This window comes from Saccopteryx leptura, chromosome 5, assembly GCF_036850995.1.
Source record: "Saccopteryx leptura isolate mSacLep1 chromosome 5, mSacLep1_pri_phased_curated, whole genome shotgun sequence".
In the NCBI taxonomy this organism is placed as follows: Eukaryota; Metazoa; Chordata; class Mammalia; order Chiroptera; family Emballonuridae; genus Saccopteryx; species Saccopteryx leptura.
This window is the reverse complement of record NC_089507.1, coordinates 172,308,903-172,321,442: the sequence shown is the minus strand read 5'-3', so window position 1 is coordinate 172,321,442 and position 12,540 is coordinate 172,308,903. Positions and strand designations below refer to the sequence as shown.

Here is a 12,540-nt window from a genome sequence, read left to right as displayed (position 1 = left end):
GATGCTGTCTCCCAGAGTCAGTCCCCAGGGGACCTTAGTACCTGACTGGGAACCTGTGTTGTAATTTTCTTACAGGTGGGGGTGGGGTGGGGACTGGAGAATTGGACCCCAGGGCTGTGGCCACCCAAAGAGCCCACACAGGAGAGGCAAGGGGCCTACCTCCCAGCTTTCTGCACGACCCCCAGGGGTTCTGCTGGGCCCAGGCCGCCTCTGAAAGTGGCCTGGGGGTTCCTGGGACCTCGGCCCTGTGCTTGCCACGGCCCAGCTTCATGGGGGGGGGGGGGCCAGAGGCATGAAAGCCAGTCCGCAGGCCTAGGGCTGCTCACCCTGGGCCTCACCCTGGGCCTTACCCTGGGCCTCACCCCTGATGTTTGCATTGGGCTCAGGAAGATGAATGGGCTGTCATATCTGCCCTTTCTGCCTGATGGCTCAGAGGGTCAAGCAGGCCTGGGGACCAGGAGCCAGAGGAGATAGCCCCCATGGTGAGCTAGCTCCAGAAAGTCACCCGGGGCTCTGTATCAGAGAGGATGTGCTGATGAAGGTGTGGGAATTTGAGAGCCTTGGCCTTTCTCTTTCCACCTCCTCCATGGATAGACAAGAAATGGTTTAGACGCCTCTTGGCTCATACACAGAAGTGTCCCAGCCCCACAGCCCTGCCCAGGACAGTCCCTTCCCACCATACCTGGAGTGGCAGCTCTGTTCCTGGGAACAAATGCCACAAAGCCCGAATGTAATCAATCAGGCAGTTTATAGCAGTGGGAGAGAGCTGTCAAACCCTGCCTGGCAGCTAATTAATGAGCTCATTAGGTTGTGTGAGGAGAGACGGGCAGGGCTGCCTGCCTAGCTGCTACCTTCCGCGAGGCCCTGGGCTGAGCTGGACCATGCCCGCTCCTCCCAGAAGGAGGCAGACCCCAGGAGCCAGGCTGGGAAGGGCACCCCTTTCCAAGCTCTGCAGACTCAGTCATTTAGGGCTGGCCCTCCCAGAATAGCTGTGGGGCTTCCTGTGTATAACCTGGGCTGTATTGAAGTGGTGAGCAAGGGCAAGCGTTTGCCCAGTCCTTGGTATGGGCACTAGAAGCTCAGTATTCAGGTTTGCCCTTGGCCTTGGGCTGTGAACAGTAACCCAATCTCCCTCACCCACCCCCCTTGGAGAGGCTCTGGGGAAGGGGAGTCTTTGGGAATCCAGGCTGCCCTAAGCCCCCCTGGAATTGGATGTTTGCTCAGAGACTCTGGGTTATATTTTTCCAGCCTTGGCACTTTGGGGTTCTGCCAGGGGTGTGTTCCCCGGGCAGCCTCAGGCCCCCAAGTAGACCTCCACCAGTCCCCCCACAGAGTGCATGCGGTAGAAGACCCCCAGAGGCAAGCCAAAGTTGACGATGGCGAACCACGTCCGGTAGCCATAGAAGTCCTTCTCCAGTCCATTCTCGAACTCGGGGTGTGTGCCAAACGCAGGCATCATCCACAGCTGGGGAGGAGAAGCAGGGTGTTGAATAGAGGAGAGGCGCTCCCAGGCCCTCAGTGCAGGGGAGGCGGGCCCCAGAACCATGGCTCCTCCAGCATATCCCTCCCCCCTGGGCCTTCAGAGCCAGCCCTTCTCCCTCCATATCCCCGCTCACCCAGAGCACCGCCACCTCCTTGGCTTACCAGCCTGAATTCTGGATGGATTCCACCACCCAGGGTATAACCTACTCTGTCAAGTGGGGTGCCCCCTGCTTTGATCTCAACCATCTTCTTCTCCAGCTTCATTCTTCTGCTAGTCTCTGCCCTCTCCACCCTGGCCCCACCTTCTGTCCAAATTCTACCCATGTCTCAAGGCCTCGATCAAACTTTCACGAATCCTTCCTTGGCCACTCAGGCCAACACCTCCTCCCCTGAGGTTCTACTGCACCTTAGGGCCAACTCATTACTTATTCTTTATAGACGAGGGATTTCAACATCTGAGATGTGTTTCCAGCACTGTCATTACCAACGTGAGCTCAAGCAGGCCTGAGTTGTCCCAGCACTGCCGCTTAGGCTGTGGGACTGTGTCAGGTTAAACGACCGAAGCCTCAGTTTCCGCATCTGTGAACCAGGGACAGCAGCCAGCCTGCTGTGTGGAGTTACTCTGACAGCTCACAAGAGGCCGAGCTATTGCCTGGAGGGGAAGACCTGGGACGAGCAAACCTTGTCAACACGTGTTCTTCCACTAAAAGTTCTTCAGAAAACTAGACACTTTCTGGCCTGACCTGTGGTGGCGCAGTGGATAAAGCGTCAACCTGGAAACGCTGAGGTTGCCGGTTCAAAACCCTGGGCTTGCCTGGTCAAGGCACATATGGGAGTTGATGCTTCCTGCTCCTCCCCCTTCTCTCTCTCTCTCTCCCCTCTCTATAATGAATAAATAAAATCTTGAAAAAAAATTAAAAAAAAGAAAAAAAAGAAAACTAGACACTTTCTAATCTCTTCCTTTGAATTACGTAGATGATTAATTATTTGGTAATTCCCCAGTTGTTCCCTTGGTGTCTCCCCAATCAGACAGGAAGCATCCCGAGGGCAAAAATCTTATCCATCTGTATCTGTGCTTGGCACGTTCATTCATTCATGCCAGTTACTCTGCAGGGAGCTGGGGGACCCTCTGCTCTCAAGCATCACAGAGCTAGTTGGAAAGAGGCACATGTCCTTGACAATCAAAGAGACAAGCCAATTACTATCGGGACAGTCAGTGTGCAGTGAATGCCCCTTGAACCATCCCTTCCTGAGCGAGGATTTCTGGGGCTACCTGGCCAGCTCTGCCCCTGTGCCTCCCGGTTATCACTGACCGTGATGTTGCAGAGGATGAGGAAGAGCGAGATCTCCTTGAGTGCCAGCCGCTTCCAGTTGAGGTGACTGTAGGAGTGGATGTACGCCCGCGAGGCCCGCCGCAGGCCCTGGCCCAGCTCCAGCAGGGAGGCCCGCCGCAGGCCCTGGCCCAGCTCCAGCAAGGAGCCCCTGTGGTGTGGCTCAGCTTCCTGCTTGCCCTCCGTGCCCTCGCCCTCGGGAGCTGCCTCCCAGAGTGGGCGCCGGTGCAGGCCCTCAATGATGAAGAGGTTCTGGGCAATGTGCTGCAGGATGAGCAGCAGCGAGTAGGCCAGGATGAGGCGGTTGAGCAGCTCATGGGGGCGAGTGGCCACAATGGCCACAATGGAGAAGTAGGCGATGCCCATCTGGCCCAGAGCCGCCCCCATGAGCAGCACCACATCCAGGCTGCGGGTGGGGTTCTTGAGTGTGTCCAGCTCTCGCTCCTCCAGCCCATGGATGGCCGTGCCCGCCAGGCATGCCAGGCTCATGGTGGGTAGCACGGCTGCATAGAAGGCATAGTAGAGGGTGAAGTACTGGCGTGCTATGGTTGGTCCACCAGCTTCGATCTGGAAGATCACGAAGACACACACACCTGCCACCAGCACCAGCAGGCCCAGCAGTGGCCCAAAGAAGGCCCCGTGCAGGCGGAAGGGCAGGGTGCCAGGGTGGGCGCTTGCATGGGGTGCCAGCCGGCGACCCACGTTCTTCCACATGACAAAGAGCACAGCACAGCAAATAAGGCAGTACTCAGTGCTGAAGGGGTAGAGCATCAGGTAGCCCTTCTGGAAGACTTCGCACACTGTGGCGTTGAGGCACAGGCAGGTGTTGCTGTCATTGCCTGGGAGGGGGTAGGGAGAGACATTCAGGTGGGCCTGGCTCTGAGGAAACCAGCTGCACAAATCAGTCTCATTCAACCCCTGGACTGTGCCACAGGTGAAAGGGACCCCACCACTCATTTCACAGGTATGGAAGGAAACTGAGGCCCAGAGAGAGAGATCAGAAATCACAGGTTGGTCATTCCTTTACAAAGGAATTTCAGACTTCGGGCGCCAAGCTTATGCAAAGCATTTGATGGATGATGTCTTTGGTACCAAATGTCACTCTACAGGTCACTTTTTGGGCACCAGGGGAAACCTGTAGCATTATAATGGGAGGATCTGGCTGCTACCCCTGCATCCTCAGCAGCATGCACTGTGGGGCAATCAGGCATCCTGCCTGGCGATGAGGTGCTCCGCGAGGCACACAGCCTCACTTGTGGGATGCTGGAACCAACAGTGTTTAGTTTGAACCTAACCAACACTTTAGTCTATGCCTCCAGTATCTAGAAAAATAGGCAGAACAAGTCAAATGCCACCACTAGGAAGCAACTTGACAAATCTCAATGTCATTAGGAAAAAAAGAGACCGAACAACAAATGCATTGCATGTTTGAACAAACTAACATAAAAGATGTTCACAGGCTAATTGGAAAAACTAGTATAGATTGATATAGAGGATGGGGATGATGTTAAGGAATTTTGTTAGAAAATATAATAGCATTGTTGTAGTATAGCAGAATATGCTTATTTTAAGGGGATACACATTAAAATGCTTTAAGATAAAATGCCATAATCTCAGTTATGTAAGTCCTTCAACAAAAAAATAAATATGGGCCCTGGCTGGTTAGCTCAGTTGGTTAGAGCAGCGTCCTGAAACACCAAGGTTTAGGTTTGGTCCCCAGTCAGGGCACATACAGGAAATGAAATGAGTGTACAACTAAGAGGAACAAGAAAAATGAATGCCCCCCCTTTTCTGTCTCTTTAAAATCAATCAATAAAAATAAATATGGGAAAATATTAATTATTGCACCTGGGTGATAAAATATCTTGTTCTACTCATCTCTATGTTTGAATTTTTGAACAATAAAATAATCTAAAAACAAAACGAAACAAAACAATCTACTGTGTTGCTTGCAACAAATCCTCTGCACAGCTCCCCTGAGAGATGTATCCAGGGTATAAAGAATCTGGCCAGCCTGACCTGCGGTGGCGCAGTGGATAAAGCGTCGACCTGGAAATGCTGAGGTTGCCGGTTCGAAACCCTGGGCTTGCCTGGTCAAGGCACATATGGGAGTTGATGCTTCCAGCTCCTCCCCCCTTCTCTCTCTCTGTCTCTCTCTCTCCCTCTCTAAAAATGAATAAATAAAATTAAAAAAAAAAGAAAGAATCTGGCCAGTGTGCAGGTGTGCCGTTACTCACACAGCAGGTGTGTAAGTGCACAGGTGTGCTGGGAAGGCATGCCTGCACACAGGTCAGTATGGTGATACCACCTTAGACAGTATGGCTGTCTAATACAGGTGTGGCTGAATCCCACAGACAGTGATACACCCATGTAGGTTTAGGGGACATAGCCTCTGAGGGGCAGACCGTACAGGTGGGGATTGGGCACATGGAACAATGAGAGGAGTTCTTTCTCCCCAGAATTCTCCATTCCTTCTGATATGGCCAGGCACCCACAGTTGTATCAGGAAGACATTCCTTTCAGCCCTGAAGGCTTTTTAGTTTCTTGCAAGTAAAATGCAAATCCCAGGGGTGAGGTGCATACCTGAATCTATCAATGAATAGCTCAGCCGGGATAAGTGGCTAGCTTGCTGACAGCTAGATGGGTGCCTGGAGCAGGGTTGCAGGGCGCCAGCACCCGAGGGAGCAGGCACAAAAGGGGGACAGTGTGTACTATTGGCAAATGTCTGTTTTCTGTTTAGTCATGATCCAGCCACTGGAGTTTGTTCTATAGATTCACTGAGCCTCACCGCTTGAGGGAGTGGTGTGTGTGTGTGTGTGTGTGTGTGTGTGTGTGTGCGCGCACACACACGTGCGCATGCGTTTGCATGCACATTCAGGGTGGAAGGGCATGGTCTTCTCTGTACCTGAGAACTTTTCCATGAGGGCATTGAGCTCCGCCTCGATCTCGCGGTGCATGGAGTCATTGGTGACAGCCAAAACCCACATCAGTAGGTTTGTGGCCAGGGTCAGCATCAGTCCACACCTGGAGGAGATGCCACACTCTGCCCACACAGCCTGGCCCACTCCTCGGGTGTCCAAACTTTACCATCACTGCATTTGGGATAGCCACTGTCTCCCAAAGCCAAGTCCCATCTGGCATTGGGACTTGAGAAGCAGCAGCCCCAGGGGCCACCTGGGACCATTCCCAGGTTAACCCCTAGCCCCAGGACCACCCTGTCCAAGGAAGCCATAGGGGGTGGGCACTAGGTGGGGATAGGGAGCTCCAGGAGCTGTTGGAGGGAGAGAAGGCACCCCATCTTACCTAGTGAAGTTGGTATGGACCTGAATACAGTCCTTACAGTGTTTCCAGAGCACCCAGGTCTGAAAGAGACAGGGCCTTGAGCCTGGGCCTGTGGATGGTGGGGGTGGGACCGTGGGGTATATGCTCCAGCTACTGTGTGTATTTTCCATGGAAGACACATTAAAGAAACCTGGGCTGGAATCTTGGCTCCACCATTTCCTTGCTGTGTGGTTTTGGGCCAGTGGCATGATATCTCTGAGCCTCAGTCTCCCTCAGCTCTAAAAGGGGACTAACATGCCTACCTCTCAGGTGACATGTACTTATTGGGGAAATAAAACAGATGATACAAATGAAACAATGCTGGGTGAGAACAGGAAGTCAGGAGGGAACTGGATATTTATTAAGAGTAACTCTGTGATTGAGTACATACAAGCAGACGCAGGCAGATGTATTTACAGGGTTCTGCATTTCAGTGACGTGCGTGATGCTACAGTGTATGTAGGTGTGCGTGGCATGGGTACATATGGGCAGGCATCTGTGGGGGCCCTGGTGTGTGTGCATACTCTGGGCCATGTAGGTATTTGCCCATGAGGCTGTTTCCAGGCATACACACACACATTGGGTGTGTGTGCACCTGGCTTGGGTAGGGAGAGTGTTTCCCTGTTGACATGGGGATGAGAAAGGCCTGTTACCTGGACGCCGATGAAGACAGTCTCAATGGAAGGGAAGATGAGTTCCAGCTGCGACTTGCAGTGGATGTGGCTCACATCGTAGCCCACGCGAAAGACGTTGAGGAAGATGGTGCAGCTGCCAAAGAGCAGCAGGGAGCCTGGTCGGGCCAGGCAGCCATTGGCACCTCCCTAGAATGGGCCCACCCTCCCCATCCTTTCTGTCTACCCAGAGCCCCCGTACTCACCCCGTACCCAAATGGGTCCCGCATGAGGGTCCTGGTAGAGCACGGCATGTGGCCGGCGGGTGGTGGCCGCCACATAGTAGACTAGCCAGAGGATGGACAGGGCCTTGAGCACAGCCAGCAGGATCCACACGTCTCCCAGCGTGACAGCCACGTTGTTGAAGATCATGCTGCAGATGAAGGCGCCTCCCAGGAACACGACGTTGAGGGCCAGAAGCCCTGAGAAGAGCTGCCCAGCCTTCTGGGCCTGCCTGTCCCGTCTCAGTAACAGGGACAAGTGCCGCACCAGCCAGGACTTCTGCCTGAGAGAGACTGGGGCCCCTGTCTCCTCGGCCCCCGTGTCCACTACGTTCTCCTTGGCTGGGGCTGGTCCAGTCTCCTGTGCTTCTACAGAGGCCACCTGTGGAGCCTCAGCAGGAGCTGGGGAGGGAGGGAGAGTCTTGGTTGGCTGCCAGGGCTGTCCTGGACTCAGTTCCATCCCTGACCTCAACGACTATGTGATCTAGGGCCAAACAAAGTATACAACCTCTCTTGTCAGAACATTGGGAATAACAGCAGCTGCCTATCTACCTTACAGGACCAGGGGAGGTTCAAACAGACTGGGGAGATGGAAGCCTTTTGTGTTCCACATTAATACATTATTTTGACTGGCTTGAGGACCACCTCCTCCCACCCTACGCTCATGCCCCCTTTCTGACTCAGTGCCTGATCTCAAGATGTAATAATAACATCTGTCAAGGGAGCCAGGGGCATGTGCATAGTGCCTGGCCACTGGGCAGTTTCCCGCTTGGTGACTTTTTGCCACCAAAAGGCATCCTGCATTCTGCTGACTTCTGGGAGGAATTTCACTACTGAGTGAAAGAGCAAGTGTCCTCTCTTTTTCTGGCTCTGATTAGTAAGTCATGGTTGCATAGACCATTGTGTTGAGAGGGATTCTGAGGCTAAGTGTGGGCTTGGTGGGGAAGAATGCTGTCATCTGAAGTAATAACGGATACAGATGGGTATATGTTTTGAAAATGTCTAGAACAGGGGTCTCAAACTCAACCCAGCATGTGGGCCGCAGAGCAAGATCACAGCTGTTCGGCGGGCCGCACTAGGTCTACAAAAGGCAACTGTTACGCAACACTTTTCACACTGCAGTTGAAAACAAAAAAAAATCAGTACAACAAGCACACTCGTACATGCAGTTTACTCAGTGTCACAAAATGACCAGAAACTGTAGTTCGCATCACAACTGCTGTTAACTAAGCTAATATCTAGCTAGGATGCTAGAGAAATGAAAAATACAAGTAGGCCCCTAGGCTTACTTAATTTTATCCAAAATATTTTGAACTTCGTGGATTAGTCTGCGGGCCGCACAAAATTGTTCGGCGGGCCGCATGCGGCCCGCGGGCCGCGAGTTTGAGACCCCTGGTCTAGAAGGTACTCACAAGATTTGCAATAAGTTTTATTCTGGGGAAGAAAAGAGTGGCAGTGGCTTCATGTTTTAGTTTTAAAAAAACACATCGCTTAGGTAATTAAAATTGATTTTGAAGGCTTAGGGGAAACCTCCTGGGGTTGATTTGCAATGTCTGCCACAACAAGCACGGGGCAGGTTGGAATCAGCATGAACGCCATGCCCTTGCCCTTGACCTTGACAGAACGGACTTCCATCTGCACCACCTTTCCCTAACTCCGTAAATTCTCAGCACAACATGGAAAACATCATCCATGACCCTTCTCTTTCCCTGAACGTCTCTTGCTACTTCCTCACTGTCCCCAAACTTTCACTCAGACCAACCTCTTTGTCACTCATTTCTTGGACCCGGATCTAGGTCAGCCCATACCCACAGCTCAGGGCCTTGGCCTGGAATCAGCATGCTCCTCCTGCGGACCCGTAGGTGCTCATTCCTTGTGGAACTGAGCTGCACTGGGGAGGGGTGCCCTGCTGGTGCTGGGTGCTGTCCCAGAGGGAAAGGTTCTCCTGGGCTGACCTGGGGGCTGCCTCCCCACCCTCTGCCATCCCAGGTGCTCTCCTCTGGTCCTGCCACTCGCCTCACACCCCTGGGGCCCTGGGCTCAGGATTCTGAGTGTCCCCATTTCCAGGCTGCAGGAAGCCTGCTTCCTAAGTTCACTCTCTCACCGAGTGGCATTCCATCCCCACGTATTTCAGCAGGCGACTAGGCATCCTCTTCATCTCTTTCCTCACCAGCCCTCCTCTCAGGCCCCAAGCCTGCCCATTCCAGCCCCAGAATTGCTCTTAGATATTTCTTGAGCTCAACCATTGCCCTAGTCCAGGACCCCGTCCTCATTGTCCTAGACTTATCTCCCTGCCCACCATGCCTCTCCCCAACGGTGAGCCCTGCACAGGCACCTAATTGTCCTCAATATAAAATCCAAACTGCCTAGCATGCCCCCTGAAAATGAAACAACACAGTAACACAGAGTGCCCAAGGCAGGGAAGCTGCTGTCGCTTCCTGGTCTGGCCTTGACTTACATCTCCAGCACTGTCTTCAGACTCCCTTGCCCATGGGCCGTACCATCCTATTACCCTTCCAGAATGCCCCTGTCTTCGCTCATCTCCCTGTCTGCCCACACTCCACCCTTTGCCCATCATGCTCACCTCTTGCTGTTTAGCTGACCGCAGCTTGTCCTTCAGGACTCAGAAGAGCCCCACCTCCCGTAAGCAACCTCTGTTGGACCCGCATGCCAAAACTGGAGTAGGCGCTCCCCCTGGGGCCCCCCCTGAGCCCCATGCCTGTTTCTGGAGCAGCACCTCTTATGCTCTATTTTACTTAGCTGGTCTTTGCTCTGTCTCTGCCTTTGAATTCTGAGCTTCAGAAGCTTCAGCCTTTCTCACTATGTGACCATCATCAGACCCTCATCTCATTTGGGTCTAAAATGTCCCCCCTTCTCCCATGTACAACCTACTTGATATTTGTATGTCTACTCTTTTCTTCTGGGGCACACAGAATAATTAAACTTGGTCCACTTTCAAAGGTTCTACATGATTTTCTCCCCAGTTCCTGTTCTCCTCTGTCATCCTTGCTCCCCTCTGCCCTCTTCTTGTTCAGCCTCCTCGTCACACTCCAAGCACCCATCCCCCCCACCCATCCAGGCCCAGCCAGAGGGCTCCACATTTCTTATGTGGGTCCCTGCCTCCCACCATCACTCCTGGAGCCCTCCGTGCTTCCTGCCTCACCTGCTCCCCTCCACCGTGGCTCTCACCCATTCTCACCATCCACCTCAGGATCTGTCCTGGGAAGCCTTCTCTCTGCCCAAGCATCTATGAGAGTGGGTGTGCACTGTCTGGTGAGGCGCGGTGGGTGTGACTGGCTCCCCTCAAGGCCAGGAGCTCCTCCAGGGCAGAGACCAGGTCCTGCTTAATTTGGAGCCCCCAAACTTGGCACAGCATGACACTCAACCAGTGTTTGCCAGCTGTCGGCATTTTCTGGGGACATTTCAGCACCGGAGACATGGACAGAGACCCCCCTTTAAACCTCTTCCATCTTGGCCAGCTGAGACTTTCCAGAAGATCTTTATCTTTCCTCCTAGTCTCCCCCGCCCAGGTTGAGCAAGCTTGGGGCTCATGGGGACACCTCCCTGACCCCTTTCTCCCAACCCTGACTGCTCCATCTCACCTTTCCCAGAATCCCCCCCACACACATCTTCCCAAGGCAGGGCAGCCTAACGACTGAGAACTCAGATTCTGACCCCTACTACCTGTGTGATCTTGGACAAGCTACTTAGACCGGGGGTCCCCAAACTTTTTACACAGGGAGCCAGTTCACTGTCCCTCAGACCATTGGAGGGACAGACTATAAAAAAACTATGAACAAATCCTTATGCACACTGCACATATCTTATTTTAAAGTAAGAAAACAAAATGGGAACAAATACAATATTTAAAATAAAGAACAAGTAAATTTAAATCAACAAGCTGACCAGTATTTCAATGGGAACTATGCTCCTGTCACTGACCACCAATGAAAGAGGTGCCCCTTCCGGAAGTGCAGCAGGGGCCGGATAAATGGCCTCAGGGGGCCGCATGTGGCCCGCGGGCCGTAGTTTGGGGACCCCTGACTTAGACTGTGGTTCTGTCTCCCCAATGGCAAAGCAGATTACAAAGATGACATAGTATCTGGTATATAGTAGATGTTCAATAACGATTTTTTGAACGAATAAATGAAGGGATTAGTGCATAATCCCTATGTCACAGGGGTTTTTATCAAAATTTAATGATTTAATTTGTGTAAATGAATGTAGATCGGTGTCTGGCACACAGAAAGCTCTCAGCGTTAGTGATTTGAGCATTTCCTTCCAGTTCTTTAAAAATCCTAGGGAGGCTGGAAGAGTCGGGATTACTGGTGAATTTCAGGGGCAGTTTTCGCTTGCGCTACAAGCCTGGAGGGGACACTGGTCGACAAGGTTCTGGGTCCTCTCCCTAGGGTCTTCAATTTACCGTCTCCGCCCCCAACCGAGGGCTTCAACCCTCCGAAAGTCGCTAGAGGGAGCCCTCAAAGTGGCAGGTTCGGTGGGCCTCGAGGCAGGGCGACCTACAGGGGTCGCAGAAAGAGGGCAAGAGCTCCGGGAACTGACAAGGAGAAACCCGCCACCCTCCGGCACGCCCTTGGGCGCGACGCCAGTCCAAGGGAGGGCCTGCACAACTGGTTTGTGGTCACGATTCGAGACAGGTGATGAAAGCCGCGGAGCCGTCGGGGCGCGGCGCCGGGCCAGCAGGGCCGCGCCAGCTCCGTAGGAGGTCGCTGAGCGCTGGCGGGAGCCTCGGGATTTCTTTCCGAGCCATTCGGGGGACTGCGGGCTGGGGCAGCGCTATTCATATGCCTCAGACCCGGCGCCCAGGCAGCCCAACCCCACACCCCTTTTTCCTGGCAGTCCAGGTTTTTCTCTTCTTCCTGGCTTCCCGGCCCCTTTTCGGCTGTGCGCAACCATCCGTGGAGAGGAGGTGGGGCGCGGAGACCGGGCTGGGGCAGGGAGCTGAGAGCCGGCGCTGGAGTCGTCCGTGATTGGCTCCCCCCCCCCCCAGTCCTCCCGTCCTCCCGCTTCAAACCCTGCAGCCCGGAGTCCCTGAACCCCAGAAGGAGGAGTAGGTGTGAGTGTCAAGATGGGCTTGCCAGGAATGTCCAGCCCAGGTCCAAGGGCACTCCCGCCTGGACAGAAAGGCGCTGCCGGAGAGCCTTACCTGAGGCCTGGGCAGGCATCGCAACCGGCTGACCACCGACTGCAGATGCAGCACCGATAGTCCGTCCCGGTGAGGCCCCGGCGCCCGGACCGCTGCCTCCAACTCCTTCCCCTAGCGGGACTGCGCAGCCGCCACTTGGGCTCCGCGGTCCATCGATTTTTCTGTTGACTTTGGGGATGTCATTAATCCTTCGTTAATTACCCCGCCGGGGGCTCGGGCCCAGAGAGAGAAGCCAATAGCGAGGCGGCTGGACGGGCGGGCGGGGCTGGAGGCGGTGCAGGCGTGGGGCTTAGGGTCAAGGGACCCGCCGGCGGCAGCCTCCGGGGTGGGGTGGGGCGCGATGTCCTCAG

The 12,540-nt window shown here is 53.9% G+C and overlaps 1 protein-coding gene across 1 annotated transcript; it reads right to left on the bottom strand.

Annotated features, from left to right (window-relative positions):
• Positions 1 to 333: 333 nt before the first annotated feature.
• On the bottom strand, positions 334 to 12,441 carry OTOP3 (otopetrin 3). Its single transcript, XM_066386905.1, has 7 exons — positions 12,191 to 12,441; positions 7,012 to 7,428; positions 6,788 to 6,924; positions 6,117 to 6,175; positions 5,719 to 5,837; positions 2,796 to 3,652; positions 334 to 1,465 (listed from the first exon to the last, which is right to left on the bottom strand). The coding sequence occupies exons 1-7, from the start codon at positions 12,207 to 12,209 to the stop codon at positions 1,295 to 1,297; spliced, it is 1,779 nt and encodes a 592-aa protein (XP_066243002.1). The 5' UTR covers positions 12,210 to 12,441; the 3' UTR covers positions 334 to 1,294.
• Between the last annotated feature and the right edge of the window lie 99 nt (positions 12,442 to 12,540).